Source organism: Blennius ocellaris (assembly GCF_963422515.1).
Source record: "Blennius ocellaris genome assembly, chromosome: 12".
NCBI classification, from domain to species: domain Eukaryota; kingdom Metazoa; phylum Chordata; class Actinopteri; order Blenniiformes; family Blenniidae; genus Blennius; species Blennius ocellaris.
Genome location: NC_137661.1, coordinates 21611264 through 21637050, shown reverse-complemented (window position 1 = coordinate 21637050; position 25787 = coordinate 21611264). Strand labels below are relative to the sequence as shown.

General features: G+C 39.4%; 1 protein-coding gene across 1 annotated transcript; it reads left to right on the top strand.

Moving 5' to 3' along the window:
- The first annotated feature begins 4429 nt into the window (after window positions 1–4429).
- dmrt2b (doublesex and mab-3 related transcription factor 2b) lies at window positions 4430–8259 on the top strand. The gene is made up of 4 exons (XM_080505660.1): window positions 4430–4555; window positions 4960–5382; window positions 6253–6361; window positions 7190–8259. The coding sequence occupies exons 2-4, from the start codon at window positions 5011–5013 to the stop codon at window positions 8023–8025; spliced, it is 1317 nt and encodes a 438-aa protein (XP_080361786.1). The 5' UTR covers window positions 4430–4555; window positions 4960–5010; the 3' UTR covers window positions 8026–8259.
- Window positions 8260–25787: the final 17528 nt, after the last annotated feature.

Below are 25787 nucleotides of genomic sequence, written 5' to 3'. Positions count from 1 at the left end.
TCTGCTACAAAAATGGAAGTAGATGAGCGCAACTCTCAGTACAACCGCAGGACATTGAAGAGAGTGCAGGAGCGAGGAGGACGTGTGACGGGAATGCCAGAGCACCATGTCACTGCTGATGACAGTCAATTTGTCTGAGAGTCAAGGGGCTTTCAGAGGTGCACTCCGCTGCAGGCTGCAGCAGGGGTGATGGAATTATTAAAGGGGGGTACTTACCTGTTTTCCAGGACACACCGTACAACAGCATGCATGTCCCACCGATTATCTACAAGGCAACTGTAGCCTCTCATGCGCCCTTCTATCCATTTGTTGATTGTCGTTACACAACAGAAAATGTTGGGAAGCAGAAAATGGGGTTGTTGTTTTAACTTGGGGGTGGTGGTGGTGGTGGTGGGGGGGCGGTGTATATTTGTTTGCTGGCCACAATGACACAAAGTTGTGACACTGTATGTCGTCTTCGTCTTCTTCGTCTTCTTCTTCTTCTTCTTCTTCCAGTAGTCATGGAAACTCATTTGATGTCATTTTTTTCCTAAGCTAAAACTTAAAAGTTTCATATGTAAAAAACAAATATCTTCAGCTAAATGCAAACACTAGAAAAAATGTTTTACATGAAAATTGATGTGTCCTGCTAGTGATATTGAAGTAAATTGAGATTATGTGAATATTGGTGTCAGTTCAGAATGATTATTTATTTATTCATTCATTCATTCATTCACTGAAAGGACCTGGTAACAACAGCTTGTAGAGTGGTTGTGAAGGTTCATATGTGTTTCAGCAGTGGTTTCATGTGTAATTTCCTGTTTGCAGAGATGTGGGAGTGAGAACGGTTTACTGCCAGTTCTTATGTCTGTATGTCTGATGACCCTTGATAGCTTGGAGAAAAGTGTACAGAAAAGATATACTGCAGGCGATGACACATTGAAAGAGCTGCATTTGGAATTTCAGATTAAGACATTTTTATTTTGTTTGTTTGTTTGTCATTTTTTTAACCTTTTCTTATCATTGGATGGATGGATGGATGGATGGATGGATGGGCTGCTTTTCCCTCAATGTCAGCACCCAAAAGTCTTGATAATACAAGTAATGAAAATATTCTTTCCAAAAAAATTTTTTTTTAAAGTGTGACAGGTTTTTTTAATTGATTTTTTTTTTTTTTTAAATATGTGCTATTTTCCTGAAGCCAGCTCCTCCTGAAAAAGGTAGCAAGGGAACACGAAGCAGAACAAAATGACATATTGTATTGTGTGCAATTTTCAGAGGTGCCTCACTGCTTTTTTCTGTTGTTTATCTTCTTGTGCTGTTGCTTGCTTGTTTCTTTCTTCTATTCTTGTTGCCCTCTGATATCTGTTGTTCAGATGATGCGTCACATGAAAGGCAGATCTGTAGAAATCATTCTATGTCATCCGAAAACAAGTGTTTAGATGCAACACTTGATGCACTTCAGAAAAAACAACAACAAAAAAACTTGATATTGATTTTATTTTCTTTCTTCTTATTCTTTTCTTAAGAAGTTATTTGATTTGGTGAAAAACCATTCTGAAACCAGAGATTCACACATTTTCCTGACCCTCCGTGTTTTGTTTGTGTGCTCCTTTACTACATGTTGGAGTCTCAGTTGGTGTTTTTAAAATCCAGATATGATTATCTTCAGAAGATACCTGCTGAGTTTCAGTCTGGGATACACATTATGATAAAATTACAATGAGAGCCAGACTTGATGCTTTAACACTGTTGTTTAGCTTTAATTACTAGTGAAAGATATTTTTCTGGAGTTGGCTTATGTAAATTGATTATATTCTACTACAATCTATACCATTTACTTCACTTCACTGTTATAAATCTTACAAGCCACTGATGACTAATGCCACAACCAAAAGTAAAAACGTAAAATAACACAACTACTCCTGACTGAGCATAATAACATAAGAAATGTAAATACAATAGACTAAGTTTTTTTTTTTTTAACTCTTCCAATCTTTGTTTTTTCATTACACGATTATTTTATATTTATATATATTTATCTTCTCCATTTTACAGAGTCATTGAAGGTTAATTACTATTAATCTGAGATATACTGTCATCAAGTAAACATCAAGGTAATGTAGTGGTAAAAATACATAGGTTTATCCTGCCAGGGTAAACATTGATAACGACTCTGGCGGATCTTGTTTAATAGAGCAGGATATGTTTGGTCTCCACAGTAAAGTCACACTATGAAGCTCTGCTCGCCTTTGGTGGTCATATAATGGACATCAGGTACTGGAACGAGGTTGGATGAAATGCCCCAGGGTGCACGAGGATGTAGTGGGAAGCACTATTGCCTCAAGGAGACATGAGTTTAAGTGTGTTTCAGGGTGTTTAATGCATAATGTGAATACTCTGTAGTGGTATGGGTGTTCTCGGGTTGCTGCATATTTAATGAAGCAGGTAAATTGTCCTGGTCACTACAGTAAAGCCACAGTGTGGACATGTGCCGTCATTTAGTAGGGCCTGTGGTGGGGTTATAATTGAGATCAAACAGGTACTGAAATGTATTTGAAAGATACACCCCAGGGTGGAAGAAAAAGCCCCTGGAGTTACTTGTACAGTAGAGCAGGATCATTTTTTTTCTGACCACTACCACTATTAAAGTCCACACCACCTATTTCTCTTTTTGTAGCCTTAAGGGTGATATGACGGAAATCACAAACAACCAAGGTATACCAAAATGAGATTTGAAGAGACACCCCAGGGTACCAGGGTGATGTAGCATCAAGCACTGTCACATCACAGCAAGGAAACGCGAGTGAACGTCTCATTCAGGGCCTTTTTATGCAAAACGTGCAGGTTACAGGTCAATTTCCAGGGGTAAATCATACTTATCCAGTAAGCCCTGTCATTTCACAGTAAGGAGACATAAGTTCAGGTCTGGGTATGGGTAATTTAATGCAGGATTTGCATGTTCTACCTGTGTGGGTGTTCTTTTGTTTATATATATATATATATTCAGGCTTTACATCTCGGAACTAATTTAAAACCACAGGGGATAAAAAAAAAAGTGTGAATGTTTTACCTGAGTTTGCTTCTTTGGGTGATTGAACTCTGTCTCTCCGGGTTAGTCACATACTGGACTGGCCACGTGTGCAGAATATCCACAACCCAAACCTTTATAGACAGTTATAGATGGTGGTTGATGGGACTGACGTGTATGTTACCCCAGGTGTAATTACAAAACACGCCCAGGAGGGAGCACACTTTTCATACCATTTCTTTCTTTCTTTCTTTCTTTCTTTCTTTCTTTCTTTCTTTCTTTCTTTCTTTCTTTCTTTCTTTCTTTCTTTCTTTCTTTCTTTCTTTCTTTCTTTCTTTCTTTCTTTCTTTCTTTCTTTCTTTCTTTCTTTCTTTCTTTCTTTCTTTCTTTCTTTCTTTCAGAGCCTAGAACCAATGACAGATCAAGGTCAAGTGTAGCAGCCTGTGTTGAAGCTCATGTAGATGATTAAAACGTAACATAGATATCAAGTTGTTGAAATTTCAAAAGACGTGAGAATGAATGTTTTCAATGTATTAGTAAACCGCTGACAATTCACTTATCAGAACAACCCACGCTGAATGGAAACATATCTGAATTAAAATATTTTGCATGATTCCGTTTAAAGAATAGAAAAACGGTGTGACTAATACATCAAGAGAGCCATTAAATTATTGAATTATTTAACATTATTAGGACTACATATGCATGAAGATGACGACCAGATAATAAGAAAATCCGTTTTTTTTCTAGCCTTGTGCTCCCCCTCAACTTTCCCTGAGGCCCGTGCGTAATTAGTCCATATTGTATATCTGATCAAACATGCAGCTCACACATATGAAACCTCAAGGGTGCATAAGCATCTTGTATATTTTAACGTTGCTTCGTCTCCTCAAGCTCACCCTAATAGTACAATTATTTTATAGATTTTTTTTTTTTTTTTTTTTTGCAGTTTTCACAGCAAAAAGGCCAGAGTTGAATTAACTCCCCCAGTGTTTATTTGAGTGCTGTGTTGGTGAGATTTGTAAAATGCTCATTTACTTTTTACAAATCTTTAAAGCAGCTCCTGAATGTGGGTTTCTCTTTATCAAACATGGTGAATTGTAACAAAAATCTCAACATATGTTGTGATGGGTTTCTGATCAAATACAATAGTTTATCTCTATATGATTATAAGTCTATATTATAAGGAAAACATTATGTACAACATGCCATGGATATTCAGATTGCACCAAACAGCTAAAATGATCCCCTCTGACCACGTTTTCGTTTACAAACTAATTTGTTTCCTGCACGACCATGACAAGTCCAAGAATCTCCTTTGAAAGATGAGACTGGCTCCCAAGGTGGGCTGGCCAGTGCAGGTGTAGCGGGGGTTTATATGGAGAGGGAGTCGCTTTAGCAGTAAACGGGCATCCCAAAGTCTTTGCCCATGCGGGTCGCGCGCCAGAAGCTCCGCATTGTGGCCCCGGTCTAACTATCCGCTTCTTCTTGGAAACAGCGTCAGAGAAGCAGCTGAGAGAGGCTTAACATTTCAAACGTCTGGCGGTAGGCAGCAAACTTTCCATCAATGAAAACTCTGCCATGTCGCTGCGGCAGTAGGCGCGGATACATCATATGGCTGGTCGCTAGGAATTAGTTTTCTGTCAAGTTGTGCGCGCAGTTTCTAAAAAAAAAATTTAATAATAAGAATAATGAAATCAGCGGTGTAGCGTCTTTATGCAGGCTTTTTATCTAATTCTTATTTTTTTCAAATTAAATATTATGCGCTGAGGTTTTGGATGATTTATTAAAGCTGCGACCGTTTTCTTAACTGCTCAGTTTTTTGTTCACATCCGTGCGTAAAGCACCTCCAAACTTGAATACTGGACTATTTTTAATACTTCATGTCATTTATTTCTGAAAAAAAAAAATCACTTACTCTGGGTGTATTTTTTTTTGCTTTATTCAAGCAACACAACATACTGCGGATTAAACGTGGGACGTGTTGATCTTAGTCATAGATGTCCGCTCAGTTGGAAGGAGGCCCGCAGCTGGACACCACCGCAAAACTTGACGCACTCAAATCTGAGGGAGATTTTGACGTGACGAGTCCTGACGGATGCGCCGGTCAGCAGCGCCGCCGCGGGGACGCAGCGGTGAATAAAGTGGCCCTGTCTGCTGCAGAGGGCCAGCAGCAGCAGCAGAAGCCACGCAAGATGACCCGGAGCCCCAAATGCGCCCGCTGTCGAAACCACGGCGTCGTCTCGTGTTTGAAAGGCCACAAACGCTTCTGCCGCTGGAGGGACTGTCGATGCGCCTGCTGCCTGCTGGTCGTGGAGCGGCAGCGCGTCATGGCGGCTCAAGTCGCGCTCAGGCGGCAGCAGGCAGCGGAGGTGAGGAGAGCGCAGGGCCGGTCAGTGGTGAGGAAGCGACTGGGGGAAACAGGATGGTTTAAACAAGTGACTAGAGAAGGCAAATAGCTCTTATGGACAAAACACAAACAAAAAACACACGAAAAAACAAATGTGCGTAAATATATAGAATGTGCCACAGTTATTTTGGGAATGATAATAAAAAAAACATAATGGTTATAGTTTGCTATCAACACAAGTGTAATTTCAATGTCCAGTGATGAAGTGAGAAACACAAATTTGCAGAGAATATCATAGAATCTGCATGTACCGTTTATAACTAGTTTACTGGAAGAAGTGTGACCATAGTTTATGACAGTAAAGAGAAACTTATTATAGCTAAGCTAAAATACTTCAAGTTGGATGTATTGATCTTCCCCATTCATAGTCCAAATAAACTTTTGTTTTACCATGAGGCAGGCATAGGCCTAAATATAGTAAGTCACATAACGCACAAAGCAGAAACAAAATAGCTTTTTTTTTTTTTTTAAAGGTTCTTCTTTTAGTCTTCACTACACTATGAAATACTTTAAAATCATTAGTTGTCGACAACTATCTTAGATTTGTTTAAAAAAAAATACAAATAAAAACAATAGCCAATTCAACATTTTTAAGTATTAATAGTACGTTTATCTTCAAAATACAGGCTGAAATAAATTAGAGTATTCAGAATTAGTACATATGTTATAGCACAAAACCGGAACGGTGGAAAAATACATTTCTTCAGAGAATCCCAAAGACATCTTGTGTCTTACATAATGTATTTGTGCAATTTAATTACCTTTGGGGAACAGTCATGGTGTAATATAATTATGTCCAAATGTCTCCTTCTTGTTCACATGTTTCTCTCAGGGTAAGAGGGGGGTCAGGTGTGCAGCTCCATTGCGGAGAGCAACGTATCAGTGTTACACCAGAGCAGCAGCAGCAGAATCCAGTTTTGTGGCTGAGAGCATCCTGCAGGGTAAAGACTAATTAACATTTCTATTTCTCGTTGGAGGTATTTCTTTCCTTCAATGGTGCAATGAAACTTGAATCTGTTTTTGGTAGATTAGATGATCACATAAGGGCAGCCTTCACTTTTGCTGTAATGTTTGTAATTGTGTTGAATAATATTTTGCTTAGGTGTGTGTGTGTCTTAGGAGTCCATGTCAACACTTTGCATTATGCCTGGGAAATGTTATTGTAACTTCAAACATAATCAAAATCGGAGTTTAAAAAAAAGTGCAAGAAAATGCAATCAAACGTGAACGTAATTATGTTGACATCTTAATATAAAAAAAGTAAGTTTGTCCCCAAAGGAAAATTTTGGCAATTTAGAGTCATCACTGAACCACAGAAATATTTTAGAGACTGTGGGGTTAAAAATTAGTACCTGGAGGAAAACATTCATACACAGGGAGAAGATGCTGATCCCCTACAGAAAGGGCTTTGGACTGAGGCAACAGATATGCTTGTGTTCTTTAGTACTCCAGCATACCTCCTCATGAATGTGACATCCTTATTTCACAACAACAGGCCATTAATGAAATAACTAGTGTGTAATAATAATAATACCATGGTATGGCAGTCAGATTGTGCCTGCGGATTTGTCTTTTCTCTCTTAACCTTCTTGCTCTCCCAGAATGAAGAAACAATTGCACTGCTAACCAAGTGCCTAATTAAAATAAGAAACAGAAAGTGCCCAGGAAGAGACATGGCAAATAATTGGTTTTACTAAAGTCATTACCTGTAAATTGATTATTTGATTTAATATGTTAACAACAGCAAAAGGCTTTGTTTTCATGTTCAGGGTTGAAACCTACTGTGCCTCCCGATGATGACACCAACTGCTGGTCAAAGCAGACACAGCGAGACCAGGCACACATGACGTGCCCTTCCATCAGCGCCCGCATGAGGAAGAGAAGAGCCTTTGCAGACAAGGAGTTGGAAAATGTGATGCTGGAGCGCGAACTGAGACAGCGGGAGCTGCAGAATGACTTCACTTTCCCCTCCTCTGCCATTGTGCCCATGCTTCACCCCACACCTTTGCCTTTCTCTCCTGGTCTGCACTGCTGCCCTCACAGGAAGGACCCCACAGCTGCAGGGCCAACCAGCTATGTGCCTATGTACAGATATAAACCTCTTTTTGAGTGTGACTTCCACTTCTACCAGTTATTCCACCTAAAGAGCAGGTCCACCGCCGGAAGTGACTGTAATGAGTTTTTGCCATGCCAAAGCTCAGATCAGAGTAGGGATGATCAGAGTGGGAGGAAGGATTGTGAGAAGAAGAATCACGCTGAACTAAATCCTATATCATCCCCTCCAAGACTCAAAAATGATGTCAGCACCATGTCGTGTGCAGGTCTTGGCAAATCGCCTTCAACGCCAACAGAAATAATGGGCTCAGATAGCTTTCCAGCAGTCGCACTCGTTCTGTGTGGATCAGATCAGGGTGGACCAGACATCCATGCGCCCAGCAGGACTTTTGATCCCAGACCTCTGACAGTTAAGGGCTGGAGCACAGACTCTCCTGCAGTCCCGGCAGGACGTCATGCAGACTCTGTCAAGAGCCCTCACGGCAACTCAGGCAGGACTCCTGCTGTGAGGCCATTACCTTTCTCTGTAGAGGCTCTGCTGAGGGCCTGACAGGCAAATGGAAAGTGGAGTATATAGTGCACTTTGTGTTGTCTGACTAAGAATTGAATTCAAGCTTATACATATAAAATAAAATAAAAAACAAACGCTCAACTTCTGTAACAGGTTTGGTTTTAAATGGCAATAAGTAAAATTTTTCAAAAGAGCTTCCAGAAAATGAATTACTACGTTTTCATTTCATATTTTTATGAAAATGTATTTTACTATATATTCTATATTCTAATAATAAAAATATAACACTGAAGAATATATGGTCTTCAACTATGTTTTCATATATATATATATATTGTATATATATACACACACACACACACACACTCTGCATTGACCCCTTCCCATGTATTTTATTAAGTTTTCCTGCAGAAGGAGTCTTTGGTGCAACCATAAAACACATTTAAGGAAAAAAGTCAACTGCTGTTTGAACTCGTGCCTGTTTGTTATTTGTGCTTTGATTTTTAAATCACAGTTTAGATGTGTTGGGCTGATTTCTGTGCAGCTCCAGGGTGCTATGGTGTCAAAGCAAGGTGCTGTTCAGAAGTACTCCATCAGAAAACGAACAGTAAAAGCAACATGAAGAGAAGGCAGGTGGTTGGCCAAGACAGTGAAAAGAATAAATTTTTCTTCCACAATGTTTCTGCAGAAAGAACTGGCACACAAAAAACTATCTAACTGAGGATATTTTTGCATCTGTTTGTTACTTCTTTTTTTTTTTCACCAAGTGAGAAATGTACATTCATTATTCATTAGTAAACATTGTTGTTCTCCAGATCTGAGACATTTTGTCAGGCTGTAGTCGGTCATTACGCTTGTGTAACCCTAAAACTCACTGATTACACGGCACACTGTTTAATATTTCATACCCTATCGTTTCATCACACCGTCACACTGGGAGGATTGGAAATAGTCACCAAAAGGGTAAAAAAAAGAGGGAACGAGTGTTGCCTAGGCGACATTGTTCTTTATTGTGTGCTGAGCCTGACGCCAACCGAGATTGTTTGAACACGCATTTGATCCATATCCACTTTTTTCCCCCTTCTTTTTTTTTTACTTTTTCTCTCCTCTCATTCTTTGTTCTGCTCTGAAATCTCTCAGAGATTGGAGGTCAGATACTTTTGACAACTCAGGACCTTGTGGCGTCAACACAGAGGTGATAGAGCTGGGTCTTTGTTTGCGATTGTCTACCAGCATATCAGAAATCCCTCCTTGCAACCTCCCCCAACCCTCTCATCTCCCTGTCTCATGTCTTCGCCGACAGTGAGATTGGCACAAAGGAAGATGAGGTTTTGGAGCATGAAAGCACTGAATATGCTCCATTATGTTTTATTGTACACTATCTATGACAATTTTACAATATTAAAACCTCTTTTTTACAGAGAGTACAAATTGGCATTTTCACTATGAAGATAAAACGATAAGCATCAGTCGCAAAGGGTTGAAAATGACTTTTGTGAAGGATAACACTAGAGAGTATAAATCAACCTCTCTGCCTCTTGCTGACTCTTGGTGGGGGAAAGCTAATTTATCTATTTCCGCCGGGTTTCATTTCAGAGTGTCCTCACAAGAGGTGTTGTGGCTTTATAGATAGCGGCCCAGCCGGCTCTTGAATGCCACTTACGTCTCACCTTTCTCGTTAAGACTGTGCCAGGGACTGACAGGGTAGCTTTATTATTCTGTGCTCTTTTAGTTCGGTTTGATTTGATCAGAAAATTGTCAGTTTATTAACATTTTCTTTGTGGACCACAAGAGGGAGAAACCAGAGAGAAAGGCAACAAATGGTGGTGGGGGTGTGGGGGGGGGGGGGGGATTATTGGATTCTGGCCAGTTTGCTGACAAAGCAGCTTCAACAGGTTGAAACATGTTTTTGAATCTCTAACAATGTCAGCCCTTAATTCACCGCCCCCCTGCCTTTTGTCGCCCACCTTGGGTGCTCCTGCTGTTCATTCTCTCATTTTGCCTGATTTCCATTTCAGCCAGATTGATTTCACTCTGTTCAGGGTGGGAAAAAGCTTTGCTTTGGCATCTCCCCCGTAACTTTGATATTTTTATTTTCATCTTACACAGTGTCAGCTGCGCCAGTGACATTAAAGATTGGGGAAGATAAAATACAGGAGCTACAGAGAGCTGAGGAGGGTGGGGGGGCATGACAGAGGGCAAACTCAGTTTTTGCACAATAATGTCCAGAATTACTCAGGTTCACATAAACCACATATAATAATATGTCACGTTACTCTCACTTTGGCAGTAACAAGCGAGTATCTGATTATTTACTGAGATTAGTAACGGTTAAAGTTATTGACATTTCAGTCACCTTGTCACAGATTTTTTTTTTAAATGTATTTATTGCACAGCTGCTGTCTCTCTGCCGTAGTGCAAAATTAGCCGACGATATTAACTCTTGCATTAGTCGAAGCTCAACAGTTAGACCTGCTACTGGTGTGAAGTGGAGGATTAGCACCTTTTTAATCCTGAACTAATTAAGTCCTCATGACAGCAATGCGAAAGTTGTCAGTAACATTAGCAACAGCCCGTTTCCACAGTACCTGTGATGAATTAGCAGCCTGAAATACATTTCAGCTCATCTTCAAAAGAGCTCTTTGCAGATTTTTGTTATTGATTTTTCATTCATTTTCAAATTACTCCCTGAATGTGTTGCTTTGATGGTGACATACAGATTAAAGAGCATCTTCTGTTACCCTTTCAAGTGCCGGAAGTTTGATGCATAAGCTGAGGAGCGATACAGCATTCTACACTTCACAATATTTAATAATCATAGTAGTAGATGGTCATTGGATTTCACTTATATGGCACTTTGCCATAGTTTGAGTAGTCCCCAAAGTGCTTTACATTGTTTCACTACAATCACCCATTCATACGCACATTAACACACCAGTGGAGCCAGCTGCCATACAACCAGCTTAGTCCATACATTGGGAGCAATTTTGGCTTTTGTGTCTTGCTCAAGGACACTTTGTCATGTGGATAGAAACAAACCTGCAACTTTACAATTGAGGGACGACAACTGAGTCACAGCCGCCCACGTATGACATTTATGACACTTGACAGAGACAATAAAAACTAAGGAAGAGTTATTTTACAAAGTAACTTTACTTCTTTTATTTAGTGGTAATACTATTATATTTATTGTTTGGCAAATTACTGAATATAAATACCTAATTACCCCCTATTTGTTTATAAAAACTCAAACATTTAAATCAGGCAGTGTGGCCTATTTTTTACAATTATTAAAATGGTATCTGTTTTTCCTCTCTTTGCCTTCATTCCTTCTACCACCTCTCAGTGTTTACAAGCTGGCGTGCAGTGAAGGTAACTTTTCATTCAAGGTAGTTTTTCACAAGAGCTGACTGAAACCGCCTGACCTCTCCCTCTTGTTTTGTATAATCTGTTAGCGCTCCCCTTGGAGCACCCATCAACCACATTCAGTATCAGAGTTAAGCGGCCAGCCTCTGATTCCCCTGCCAGGCCGCCTCATTACAGGGTGATACTGGACTGAAAGCATATGTCTTGATGTGGCAAGGTCGCCTCACTCAGTGCTTATAGGAGAGCCACAACCTGAATTTAATGCTGTATGTTTAGACCGACAAAGGAGCTCTCCGGCTTGATGAGGACCCTACACTTGACACAGAGTTTTAAAGAGAAGGAAAGAGCTTCGACGCTCAAAGCACGTTTAATTTTGTGCTCAGAATGTCTGCATTTGAAATGGCATAAAGACAAACTGGCATACGAGTCATTTGTCGTAGGAATTTGGAACATGTGGTGGATGGGTCCACAACAAATTGACCTGTCAAATTGCTGTTAGTTTGAATTGACCATAAGGAGCTTCCTGATTGCATGTGTACAGTGGCGTGGGTTACATTTTGAGGACATTGGTGATTTTGTCCCCGCTATTTGAAGGCTTTTCATACTTAACCCTCTCTCTGGGTATAAAAATTATTCTCACTTCAGGTAGAAATTGGACCAGTAACGAGTTATGTTTTTTGACTTAAGTCTTCATTTCTGGAAGCAGAAACTCAAAAACTAGTTTGAGTATCATCATCTTCATCATGCAGTTATTGTTTCCATATTTGATTCAAGTGTAAAGCAAGTCTTTAAGGTGTGTAGACAGCTCCTTGAGGGATTCTTCTGCCACCCTCTGATATTGAAGTGTTTGGTTCCAGCTGATTTTGAGATGAAAAAATTAAAGGAATACATTCTTCCATCTGTATTCAACAGTAGAATAGGTATAACATCCCAATGGCTGTGAAAAAAGCCAACTTGCAGTGCCCTTTAGCTGCTTGTTTATACAACAATGTCACTCAAAGTCACAGAAAACATGGAGAAACTTTTGGGAAATTTCTATTCCTTTTTATTACAGTCATAGTAAAAAGTTGCGCATGTCGATTAACAATAACACCAGAGCAATCCAGCATGCCGTTTGTGTTGCTTACTCATTTTGAATTTAACAGCACTTCTCCAATGAAACGTACATTAACTACACTTTTACTTCATATTGATCACGTATAGACACACATTTCTTCCATCCACCAGGTTGAATGAGCTGTGATGTGCATAAATGCAGTGTTTCTGGCATTTCAGTGTGTACAGCTATTGTTTTCAAAATGTTGTAGTCCAAACGTGCACGTTTTTTGAAAGGAAAAATTATGGCATCTTCCATCAATCATTGTTGTGTAAATGGCACCTAAATATGCTTCAACAAAAAAGTGACCAACCATGTCTGGAGAGCAGCTTACATCAGCAGCCCAAAAAAGCGACAGGGACCACACTGAACTGTCAGCTACTCATGAACTTGTAACTCCTCCACAAGGCCAAATGATGCAGGTCCTTTATTGCCATCAGAACCTATTGCAATGATTAATTACATTATTCTCCCACTCTACTTGAACCATGGACGAAAGGTTTTGGAGTCCCGCTCTTCCTGTTGGTAAGTCTGTTTAAAGACTGGAGGCGAGAAACATTGGTTTAAATGCTGAATGTACTCCATTTATAAATCACAAGTGCTTCGACACATGAGTCACATTCACCCATACACACACTCACACAAGGCTGGTGACGACTGCCACGCAAGGCACTCAAGCTCCACCGGGAGCAATTTGAGGTTCAGTGTCTTGTTCAAGGACACTTTGACAGATGGTCAGGGCAAGATGGGGAATCAAACCTGCTACCTTGTGATTGGATGAGGGCATCTTCAAACGGAGTCACTGCGCCCCAAACTACCTAAACCGCTAAAAATATGATGTCAAATCCATAATAATTTCTTCAAAAGAGGGCTCAATGTACCACTCTTTTCTCAAGTGCCCATGAAAGCCCACAAACAACCAAATTAAACATGTATTACAGCTACCATACAAATTGTTTTTTAATGGATTCTGTATAACACATTACATTTTTACTGATTTAAAATTAGATTACATTAATAAATACAAATAGACACAGTGAGTAATTAGTATTTGATGAAATCCCTCAAAATATTAAAGAGTAAATAAAAAAACCCACAAAAATAATGAATGAACCATTTTAATGAATGCATTAAATCAAAGTAAAGACAGTCATTTTTACAGATGTTTGGATTCTCTACATGTTTTTATCTGTTGGGGTACTTTCTTTTTTTAAGATGCTGTAATTGGATGTCTGATCGGATGAATGGTATCATTACACCCCAAGTGACATTGCCTCTATTTATTTCGACGAGTATCATGCAACATTGAGTATCAGAGTTCAGGGCTGAGCATTTGATGTGTCTGCCAACTTGCACTCCGGATTCGCCCCTGTCCTACCCTGCCCTGCAACAGCCCTGCATGCTCTCCGACGTTTGGTAGCCAAGCTTGACTCAGACATACTGGCGTAGGGTTACGTTGTGTGTGTGTGTGTGTGTGTGTGTGTGTGTGTGTGTGTGTGTGTGTGTGTGTGTGTGTGTGTGTGTGTGTGTGTGTGCGTGCGTGCGTGCGTGCGTGCGTGCGTGCGTGCGTGCGTGCGTGTGTTTGGGGGTTGGTGGTGGGTGGACACAAAGCAGGTTTCAAAGCACCTTATTACAAATTCAATAAAATAAGATTTAAAAAACTATAAAATAGTGCCAAATGTTACTCATCCAGCCTTATACTTTATTTAAGTTGGAAGATTGTTAAGTTAACAGCATTTTCTGCAAACCAGTGAGGTTTGCGATGTGACCTGAAATACCATATGAGGGACGGATGTACAAGTTCACTGGAAAACAAAATGCGATCAATAGAGCTGAGCTCCAGACAACCTTGTTAAATCTATCTGCACAGTGCAGACAGATTCCGTGAACTTCAGGCCAAACCATGCTCTCAAGTCAAGGACTATTTCACACACACAAAAAAAAAGATAACTAAGGCTTTTCCTGGCTATAACTTCATCCTGAATAGTGTGAGAACAACAGTAACTGTCAACATAAAACAAACGTCAAAAATATCACCATCTTCTCTGACTTAATTTGGAATTATTTTAATGTGATGGGCTCAGTGACATATAGCACCCACCAAACACCTGAAGTGATAAATTAGATAGTCCAATAACAACCCAGTCACTTTGAATCCAGTGTTTTTTAAATGTTTTACTGAGAGCATTTTTTTCAGGCCACAGTTTTATGATTTTTAACCCCATTTTGGTGAAAAACAAGTAAGTAGTACATGTTATCTAACTTATCTCAGTATGTCACATCATAATTGAGACTCAAGACATTGTTTACAACATTTTCAGTGACATTTGGTTGTTTTGTATGTTTTTGTATGCGATTACCATAAGTATCTTAATCACCAGAGAGAGGTTATGGTGTCAATTTTGTAAACTAGAGGAGGACAAATGAAGGAGCTTGTGGAAAAAAAAGTGCTGAAGAGAATCGAGTCATAAATTGAAGTTGATCTAAATAAAAAACAAAACAGCTGTAGTCTGTGTTACAGTCAGGGTCATCTATTGTTTCTGCATTCATACTTTCTGTGTTTTGTGTGGAAATAGTATACTTTAAGTTTTGTTAAGAAATTTAACCCCCCCCCCCCCCCCCCCCGCCCCTTCTCTCTCGCTCTCTCTCGCTTTCTATTTTACTAAAACCTAAATGTTTTACTGCTTAACCAAAAAAAAAAGTACCTAAAAGAATTAGAGAAGCCAATCTCAAAATAAATGCTTGATTATTATAATGCAGGCTTCATACACATTATATATTGTATACTATATATTGTATACATTATATACTGAGAATTGGAATTAAAGGAATCTGCATTTGTTTCCCACAGCATGTCCATTTATGTCTCAATTAGCACATTTTTCAACAATGCTCTTCTAAACATGCTCTGTGGTCAACATTAATCAATGTTCATTTTCTGTATGCATGCAATGCAATGTTATTTTTTCATATATATAATGTGCTGAAATACCTCACTGATATGATATAATTTCAATAATAAATTACATGTGAAGCCGTGAGCTCACCTGCAGCCATACTAAGGCAACAGTAATGACTACAACAAAATAAATGTAAACTCAGTGTTTTCAGTGTTGAAATATATGACATTGCTTTAAGCCATCAAGGCAATCCACTGCAAATAAAAATAACAACTTCAGTCAGGGCACTTCAGTCACACTCACAGATTCTGAAACACATTCAGCCACTTTGAGATCGTGCGCTCTCCATTTGTCAGACCTGTTTCATAAATTCACAGCGATGGCCATCAGGGCTAATAGAAACAAAACGGCTTTAGTAGAGAACAAGAGTCTGGTCTGCCCTCTGACAGAGACATTCCTAATTGACTGGAGTTGGGTTCCTGTCTGACCACCGCCACCCTTCATTTAACAGAAGAAAAAACATACAGAGTCTCAGTTTAAAAGACGGCCCTGTGTGTAACCGAGCCTACTGTGGTCCAACGAGAAATTTCACAGCTTTAAAAACATCTTTGAAACAGGCAGTGTAGAGTTCTCTCTTTCACCTCCCCACTTACCCCCATTCTGTACTATTTGGGATTTTCCATGCGCTGCTACATGTGTACAGTATTTGTGCGCTTGCGTGTGTGCGGCGCTGCCCTGTCGCTATTCCAGCGGCCTTGGGGACGACCGAGGGTGCCCATGGCTGCAGCTGTGTGGCGATCCGGTTACCATCACATGGGCCCGTTTGGCTGCCAAACAACTACCTCTGCAATATTAGAAACCAAAGCAGACCACAAGACCTTACTTTCTCTCACCTTTCTCTGTTTCCGCATCCAAAAAACATTACAGAATTAAAGCATAGTTAAAGCAACAGACTGCACCTGGGCTGAAATGCTGTGTGAGCCGAGCTTGAACATTAAGTGAAAATTGCGTAATTATTAGTTGCTGTGTTGAAGAAGATCTGTCTTTCTGATGTAACTTCAAAGCCAGGCGATATTCCATCTTTACATGACCGCACACCAGATATTTGAGTTTAATGTGGGTTGATGATGGCTGATTGATCATGCCGCCACCTGCAGCTTGCCATCTGCTTATCGCTCTCTTCTCATTAACATGTTTGCTCATCGGTCCTCATCCTTTTCCTGCCCTCAGTGCAGAGATTGTGTAACTTCTGGAAACGGGGAGGCCAATAGAGAAAGTGAAAAAGGGAGCAAGTGCAGCGATCTGTGTCATGGAGATACGATTACTTATCACAACAACACATTGTGCCAAAGTCAGCACATCCTTCAGTGTCACTACAAAGACTCTCGCAGAGATGACTCCACAGAGATCTAACATAACCTCAAAGCTCTCACCTTCATAACCGAAAACTATTGTTACAAAATAATGTTAATGTAGACATGGAATTTTAAATAATAATGTGAAAATTAAGTAAAAAATTATATTCTCAAAGTGGTATCTGTACTTTGTACCTTTGCTTATCTAAACAGCATTACCTTTCCTTTGGGTTAGGGTTAACAGTAGTTATACTTGAGACAAATGTTGAGCACTGGCTAAAACCAGTCTGTGCTGGACAAGTTCATGGACATTTTAAACCAAGGGTGGCAACAATAACATCAATGCAAAAACAGGCCCAACTGCCCCCTCAATAAAGCGGTGTTTTTCCAGCTTGGTTCAGATTTTATTCGGTAGAAAATTCTGCAAACTCAAATTAAAAACAATCCCACTGCCCACATTCTGGTCATGGTAATCCAATCCACCCTGGTGTTATTCATGTCGTGATCCACACACTCCCCCGGTACGCTAGCGTATTGGCACCCTTTTACGCGTGATTGATTATTCTTGAGGAGAATAAGAGGAGAGTAGTGGAGTTTAATGACACATAGAAGTGTGTTTTGATGAGAGGTTCACAGACCTTTAAGAATAACAGCTGACACAGGAAGAGCCCTGGGAGGCACCGAGGAGCTTTGGAGGAAGAGTGTCGGGTTAAGATGCCGTGATAGCAGGAACCCTGCAGCTCCCGACAACCCATAAGATTGATACAACCTGCCAAGATCAGCAACATGTTTGAAAGCATTTTGGTTTCCCGTTCAGTCGAGAGAGATTATTCTCACAGACAAAAACCCCCCTCCCCACATGAGTGCCAAGACTAAGATTAAAAACACAGAGGGAGGGGAAGAATGGCATACAATTTAGGCTAATAGCTTTTACAATATAAATAGAGTCGGTAAAAATATGTTATTATACATCTCACATTTCAGTGGAGCACGTGTTAAAACCATTTAAGGGAAACAAAGCAGCTATTTCAGGCTGGTGTTTTGACTGGTGGAGGAAGAGCATCTGTCTTCCTCCTCAGCTCCCTTGTTATTGGTGATGAAGCATTTTCTCTTTTAAAATGAAGCTCTTCCCTGAATTCAGACCTTCCTTTGACAGGTGACCTTGACGGGTTCTAAGTCTCGCTTCTGTGCTCCATCTGGCCCAAAATAAGTTAGATTTTATGAATTCGACTCGACTCCCCAAGATGTTGTCTTCTGATGTAATTCAACATTGTTTGTGATTTTCGAACATTTCACTATTTTTTTTCACATATTTCACTCTGAAATAACATTGTGTATTAGAAGAAGAAGAAGAAGAGTGTTGATAAATGCTTCCTCTGGAAAGATCATTAAAATGTAATGACATTTTTTAAATACTGTAATACTGGGACCGGCAGCAGCACTGTGTAGGTTTATCTGTAGACCAGTGAAGGTTTGTGATAAGTAATTGATAACCAGTAATGATCATACTGTTTCAATAATATCATCATCAGAGCACTTTTAAAAACAAATTGCATAAAGTTTCTTGAAAAAACAATAACAATGAAAAGCGGCAATAAAGGCAATCCAGTGACTTGAAATAGTAAAGACAAATAACAAGGACGTTATTTGAAAGGCGCAACTTTACAGAGAATCACTTAAAACAAGGATTTTTCAGACACTTTTTTCCATTGTTCGATTGTTATTCAAAAATCACAAACACTTTGGCCAGTTTGTTGTGTTATAATTACTAAGAGTTATTTTCAAAACCATTTTCTGTTTGGACAACTTCCATCAAACATTCATGCCAACTCACATTGAGCAATTTGGTTTCAAGTACATTCTACTGCAAGCATAATACAATATGTAATTTTTAAAGTTGATCCATCCGTCTTACAGTATTCTCCAGTTCAGGCTCGTAGGAGGACTGGAGCTAATCCCAGCTGACGAGGGGTGAAATCAGGAGACAGCTTCAACAGGTTGCTAGGCTAGTCACCACATTTACACCAACAGGACACTGAGGTCTATTAATTACAGATGCATTTTTTTCAGATAGTTGGAGGAAACTTACATCACAAGAACACTTTGAAACCATGCAAACCTCACATAGAAAGACCTGGTCTGAATAAAAACCTGTAACATTTCTTATTAGTTATCTTGGCATGAAGTTTGGAGATGCAGGAATGAATACAGGAAAATGTGAGGCTATTGAAAGGTACTGCTTAGCTACATTGTGAGAAATGTTGAACTAATGTTTTTAAAGACTGGATATTATGTTCTGTTCTGTTTTGGCATAATTATTCAATAAGAAATTTAACTTCACTTATGTGGGTGATAAATGTTAACTAAATAAACTAGTCTGAGCGTCTTAAGGACATGGCAGCCTCAATGAATGCCTCAATGCCTGTGTGAAATTGTTGAAGAAGATTGGAGCAAAGTCATGTCAAACACCTCTATTCCTCTCTGACAAAATCTTAAATTACAGCACCAAATCAGCACAGCTGCCAAAAAGGGACGGCGGTATTCTCCATGATTCCTTTAGTTTGATGTTGGAGTTCTGCCCATTTACTTTCATGCCTGAAGAAAATATGACAATTTCTCAATCCACTTGAGTGGGATTGCTTCCTGTTTCAGGGTAACAAGATTTTCAAGGCGATGTGTGCAAAGCGAGCGAGAGAGAGAAGAGAGAGAGAGATTCTGTGGACTAGAAATCCATGACCATGGTTCAAGTGCAGAGTGTTTGAGCTTGCTGGCATGGATACATGAGCTTGACTGCTGTCATGCTGTCTTGTTTTTTACTCTCTCTTAAATCACACACTCACACAGGCGTGTGCACACACTTCTGTGTGAGACATTAATAGCAATGGAGATCTTTTTTTTTTTCTTTTTGCCAGGCAGCTCCATGTCAGCTGCACACATTCACACAGGAGTCTATGTCTTCAGTTCTTTTGACACACATTGAACACACACAAATGTGCAGTTTGCTATTTTCCATTCCGTCATTAGTCAGAGAGCCTAAACCATCCCGGTGCCGCTCACACTCACGCTCACACCCGACTGAAACCTTCTCTAGCCATTCTGCACTTTTTGCCACTTAAGGATTTTTTTTTTCCCCTCAAAATATTTGCTCTGTAACACAAGTAAGTCTGTCTTGTGTTTTCACTTCAAACAACCTATTAATCACCTTAATCGCCCTCAATTAACCCCCTCTACCAGATGCTCGCCCTGCACGTCATACTCGTTACTGCTCATGCAGTCACCTCTGCCAGGTGATGAATCACTGCCACAAGGCAATCTGCGCCACAGGGTAATTCACATAATATCAGAGCTTCAGATGACAAAACATTAGCTAAGGGGAGGCAGTGGAAACAGCCACGGGGAGGCCAATTGAGATCAGTGATACAAAAGGGCAAAGGCATGTGCCAAGAGCTGAGTGAGAGCACAATACATGCACGAGTCCTTTGTGTCAGACTGGAGTGTTTAATATCTGCCTATTGAATTGAAGTCGACAGAAAATCACGAGCAGCGCAACACAAAACACTCACAATAAGAGTGTCAGAAACAGGAAAGAACAATTTCCATTTTGAAATTGTATTAGGAAGTTTACTTCCTGCATTTCACACACTAATTTTTTTTTCAGTATGACAGAAGACAAACAATGAAAAAGAAAAGTTTTTTTTAACTATTAATATAAGAATACAATGTTGAAATGGTAATAGCTGTATTTTTTTTCTTGTTGCAGATTATTATATTTTGTTGTCAAATGATTAATTGTCGGTCACTGATACTTTAAAAGCTGTTGACTGTCAAGTGTCTTTGAATCAGCTGAGTCACCTTCAGTGTCATTAAAATGAATCTGTCCGACTGTTATCTTTCAACAACTGAAGACTACTAACTGCTCCGACCATTTCTCTTTCTCAATGTTACTCATAATCATAGTTATTGTTAATCGTATGTTTGTGGTCACAACTTTTTCTGTTGTAGTTTCAGTTAATGTCTGGGTTCTTTAAGGTAGTATGTGACGAGGGGTGCTTTCTTAATCCAGAACTAACTCAATTCTCCTGCCGGCAAACAAAAGAAAAGTGTATTACTGACAGCAGTGAAAGTAAGTTATGATCAATAACAGTAAAGTGCCTCATCGTACCATTACCATGCTTTTGTATGACCTGTCTGATTTGTCTAGATTTGCATGACTGACCCACAAAATTCTGACAGGGTGCAGTAGATCATGGAAATACACACGAACATGCACACTCACAGTCACACATAGTGAACATTTTATAGTCACCAATTAACCTTTAATGCATGTTTTGTGACTTTGGGAGGGAGTTACAGTACTACTACTCCACAGTGCTGCCCCTTACAATAGTACAGCACATTATTAAGATAGACGTAATTGAGAGGAACTGTTAAAAAGAGGAACTGTTAAAAACTTTTAAAATCATTAAACAATGAGTTACTAATTGTTATTGCAAGTAAAAACAAAGTAAATAATTCATCACAAAGTCACAAGTAAATGTTTGAAAGTTGGCTATCAAACAATTCAAATCATTGTACTGATAAAAACAGGAGCAAATTTGTTGTGAAAAGAATCCTATGATAAGTGTCTGGTACTGGATTAAAGGCAAATGAACATGAATGAATAACAAGGAGATCGAAATGGAAAATAAACAAAAACATTATTCGTCAAATTGTCTGACATAGTTAATAAAACATGCCTTGGAAAGATTTTGCACAATTGCAATTGTATTTTGTGTATACTTTTCAACTTTATAGGAATTTAATCAGGTTTGTGTTCACTTGGCGCTTGTGGACATGAGTCATCAAATGTGCCTAATGAAAGTTACAAATGACTTGTAATGTATGGTGACTTAATTGTCTTCTGTCCCATTTCCATTTTAAGCACTTTGTACATGAAGGCAAAGCAACTCTATTGAGAAACAGCAATTGTGAATCAATGGTAAAATGAGCAACCTGCCAATTACCGTTGCTTCAACATGCTCCAGTAAACTGCACAAAGGAAAGGTAAACTCATTTATTCAAACAATAGCTGTAAAGTACTACATTTTACACCAAAAAACATCGTAGTATTTATCTACGAGAAAGCAAAATACAAATGTCAGTCTACATCACATCTTGGCCTATAAAGGATCTCAGGATAACCAGCTTTTTTTAGAGATTAGCAATGTTACCCACAGGGTCATCTTTTATCCTTCTCCTGCCGATTGCTCATTGAGTTACTCGCACTGGGTCCTCTGCCAAATGTTTGATATCCAAGATGGAGGTATGTCCCTTTGAACACAGCTCGTGGCTGCTCTTTCGTTATAGCCTGGCATGAGCTGGATCACAGCGGATGATGCCAACTATGCTTGTTGACAGCGATGAGGACAAGTGGAGATTTAATCAGACAGTTTTGTAACACTGACTGGGTTATATCCACGTCGCAGGGTGTTGGCTTTCGAAGGGAAATTGAAAAGTGAGTTGTGTGGAGATTATCGTGCCGCAGCAGTTAAAGCTCAGGATCAAAATTAGCGGTGGACAAGGAATGTCACAAACGGAGGGCGAGGAAGGTGACGAAACCTCAAACAGAGATAATTAAAAACTATTTGAGAAGGTATTGAACCGGACATTATTATGTTACCCTCAAGGCCAACATGAGCCGCCCTCTAACCTCTGACTGAACATTTTTAGAGCACTTTCGGGAGCCGCAGCAATCCCACACTGAACCCAAATTAGGATCAATTACACGTGAATTTCCTGAAAGGAGCAGTCAAATCCTCAAATACTATTTTATTCAGTTGAACGTGAACCTGCAGAAGTTGTTAGATCATTTCCCATCTGCTCAACAATAATAGACATTTTTTTAAAGATCAGAGGAAATTTGGGATCTACTCCCACATATCCCAGTTGGGATTTGAACCATCTGTCATTAAAAAAAAGTAACACAAATATCTTGAAATAAATGAAACTCTCAAACAATGGAGAGGGAAAAAAATATGATAATGAGCCCAGTTTTGTTGCTTTTACATGTGTTGATTATGCCGTGCACAACATTCAATCCAAACACTAATCAGCAGCAGGAAACCTTCTCAGCCCTTTAATGGAGCATTTTGTGTTCCCTATCCTTAATCATATACCATGCGAAGATTAAATGAGTACATTTAATTAAAACTCTTGGCTGTGATGAATTTTCTTTCAGAGCACAATTCAGGCAGAATCATCTATTAGTTGTTAGATATCACTATCTTGATTGGACTGGAAATCCTGCAACATTTAACTTTAATCCAGTCAAATTACTTGCCAAAATGCTTCGAGGCACAAATATCAATGGATATATTTAAAAATATTATCAAACTTTTTTTATTTTTTTATTTTTTTAAATCAATTGAGTTTTCCAATTAAACTTACTCTGTCAGTATATACTGTGCAAAGTATGCAAATATCATACGAAGCGGACATATAGTATAAAGTTTCATAAGTATATTTGTTTAATTAGCTTTGATCTCAAGTACTTAATAGAAACTCAAGCAACTTGACGAACGAAATTGCCGCTTGTCACCAGACTCTTCAGAGACGTAAGCAGAGCAAAGACGAGCGCAAGTCTCTGGCACAAGAAAAAAACTCTCTGGTCAAACAAATGGCTTCTCTTGAGAAAGAGATCAAAGTGCTGGAGACAACGCAGTCAGAACCACAAGCCTTGGAGAAGGAGAGCCAAGCGATGGAGGTTAAAAACGCAGCGCTCCGACAATCTATACTTTCGCTGGGAGGAATCTTGGACAACCTACGACGATCGCTTGAAGGCGAAAATCCGCTGAACTCGAGGTACAGCAGTCTGGCAGTGGAGAAAGACGCACTCCTCCTGCAGCACCGCCTTCAACAGAGAGAATACAGAATGCTGAAAAGACATCGCGAGAGAAGGGCCGAGAAGAGGAGCTGTGCAGGTTTGAAATCAGCACAGCAACCTGGAAGAAGAAACTGAAAACCTGCGGCCTTCGCTCATCCTGAGCGCGTCCACACGGATTTCTGCTTGTGAACATTCCTACTGGACCATTGGACCCTCTTCATGTTGTGTTGACTGTGCTTCTTCAGCAATTCAACCCAAAAGAAGAAGAAGAAGAGACTTTAAAAAAAAAAAAAATTATAATAATATACTGTAATTCTGTCGAAATGTGTTTATTTTGACAAACCAACCACAGCTTCTGAACTGTATTGGCTATATTTTCTACAGATAATCTTCAATAAAAGAGGATTTCTTTATTTCTCTCTCTATAGTAGTGTGTACGTGTGTGTGAGCAGCTTGGGGTGATGTGAAAGCCGCCCCAAGGAGGCGGGGCTTAGTAGCGGTCCGGCCAATGACTGATTAACACTATGAGTCCAGTCAGAGACATTTCATGTCTGAGATGTTGGGGTGACCTTTACAGTTTTTTTTCAATTGTTTACACGCAATTTTGAAAACCGGGTTCTTTTTTTCAAAATATAATCACAATTATCCAAACACCACACTGAATTTGCATAATTCCTAGATTGTTTGCTAAATGACTTCAGTCAAAACATATACACATATTTGTGAAAATGCTATTAGTTTTCATTTAACCAAAACAGTCCTCAATGATCAGACACTATTGCAGCCAGTTTCACACTGCGGTGATAAATAAAAAACACATTTGTAAAAAAACAAATCTTAGGAAATAGCATGTCCAAATTTTTGGCCAGACATTGTTATGTAAGGGATAATTTAGATGTCAAAAAAAATAGTGACAAACCCACAACATTCTTCATGAATAGTTTGATAAATGGGGAGAATGTACACAAATAGACCTACTATAAACTTACCAGGCACTGCACAACACTGATGCTGCAGACTGACTATTTCAAGTGTTTACTTCAATACTTACAGTATTTCTAATCATAATCAGTTACAGTAATCAACCAACAATAAAATCAATGAAACAAATAAAATCTGTAGACAAATAAAAAGAACTGCATGAAGTACATACACTTGACCTGAGTGCTGCGTTTTCAAATTAGCACAAGTGTGCTTCCACACCTGGTGGATATGATTATCCAATTTGTTCATTAGTGTGGTCATTGGCAATACGGGGCTTTGTGATGACAAGGAAGTAACCTCACAATCCTTATCTGTGTCTAAGGTGTGAAAATGTGTGTAGACTTTTACAAATCACTGTGTGTAATGTTCTGCAAAAAGGATGAAGCAGACATTGTGTGTAATGTTGTGCAAATCTGGGGAGGCGTTTTGCTCCTTGGAGTAGAATTTCGCAAATTGTGTGCAAATTTATATTTTAGTGTGTAAACAATCATAAAAACCTGTAACAAACCTGGGTATGACATTACGTTTGAAATTTGACTGTTGAATTGACTGTTGTAGTAGCCGTAGTATTGTCTAGAACAGGCACTAAACTTTTAATAATAAACAAGAAGAAACATAATCCTGTATGTCATCATCATGTGCTGGCAAGAACTAATAAGAAATAAGCGGAGCAAGAATTGTTTTTTATTGTATATTCAAGGTAGGTGCGGCTCAACTAGTAGAGAATCTTCTAATCTCAAGTAGATTTTTCAATCCCCTATTTCAGCTAATCGTAGTGTCCTTGAATAAGTAATTGAACTCCAAGTAGCTTCCTCATGGTGTATGAACTGCTTGCATGGCAGCCTTCACCACTGGTGTGTGTGTGTGTGTGTGTGTGTGTGTGTGTGTGTGTGTGTGTGTGTGTGTGTGTGTGTGTGTGTGTGTGTGTGTGTGTGTGTGTGTGTGTGTGTGTGTGTGTGTGTGTGTGTGTGTGTGTGTGTGTGTGTGTGTGTGCGTGTGTGTGTGCGATTGTAAAAGTAAAGGGTGAAAGTGACTGATCATGTAAAGCTTGTTAAGATTCCTGAAGCGGTAAATTGTGCTATGTAAGTAAAGCCCATTTGCTATTTCTGTGACTCTTTGGCTCACAGCTGTAGGACAAGGAGTTGCATCAAGTCCAACACTTGAGAACACTAGAAAGACGTCAATCAGCCTCTGCATTTCACTTTGAGTGCCTGCACTGTGAATATCTGTCAGAATGA

Coding starts and splice junctions, on each gene's coding strand:
- dmrt2b (XM_080505660.1), top strand. CDS start 5,011: ATGTCCGCTCAGTTGGAAGGAGGCCCGCAGCTGGACACCACCGCAAAA. Junction 5,383..6,252: donor GGCGGCAGCAGGCAGCGGAG/GTGAGGAGAGCG, acceptor TGTTTCTCTCAG/GGTAAGAGGGGGGTCAGGTG. Junction 6,362..7,189: donor GGCTGAGAGCATCCTGCAGG/GTAAAGACTAAT, acceptor TTTCATGTTCAG/GGTTGAAACCTACTGTGCCT.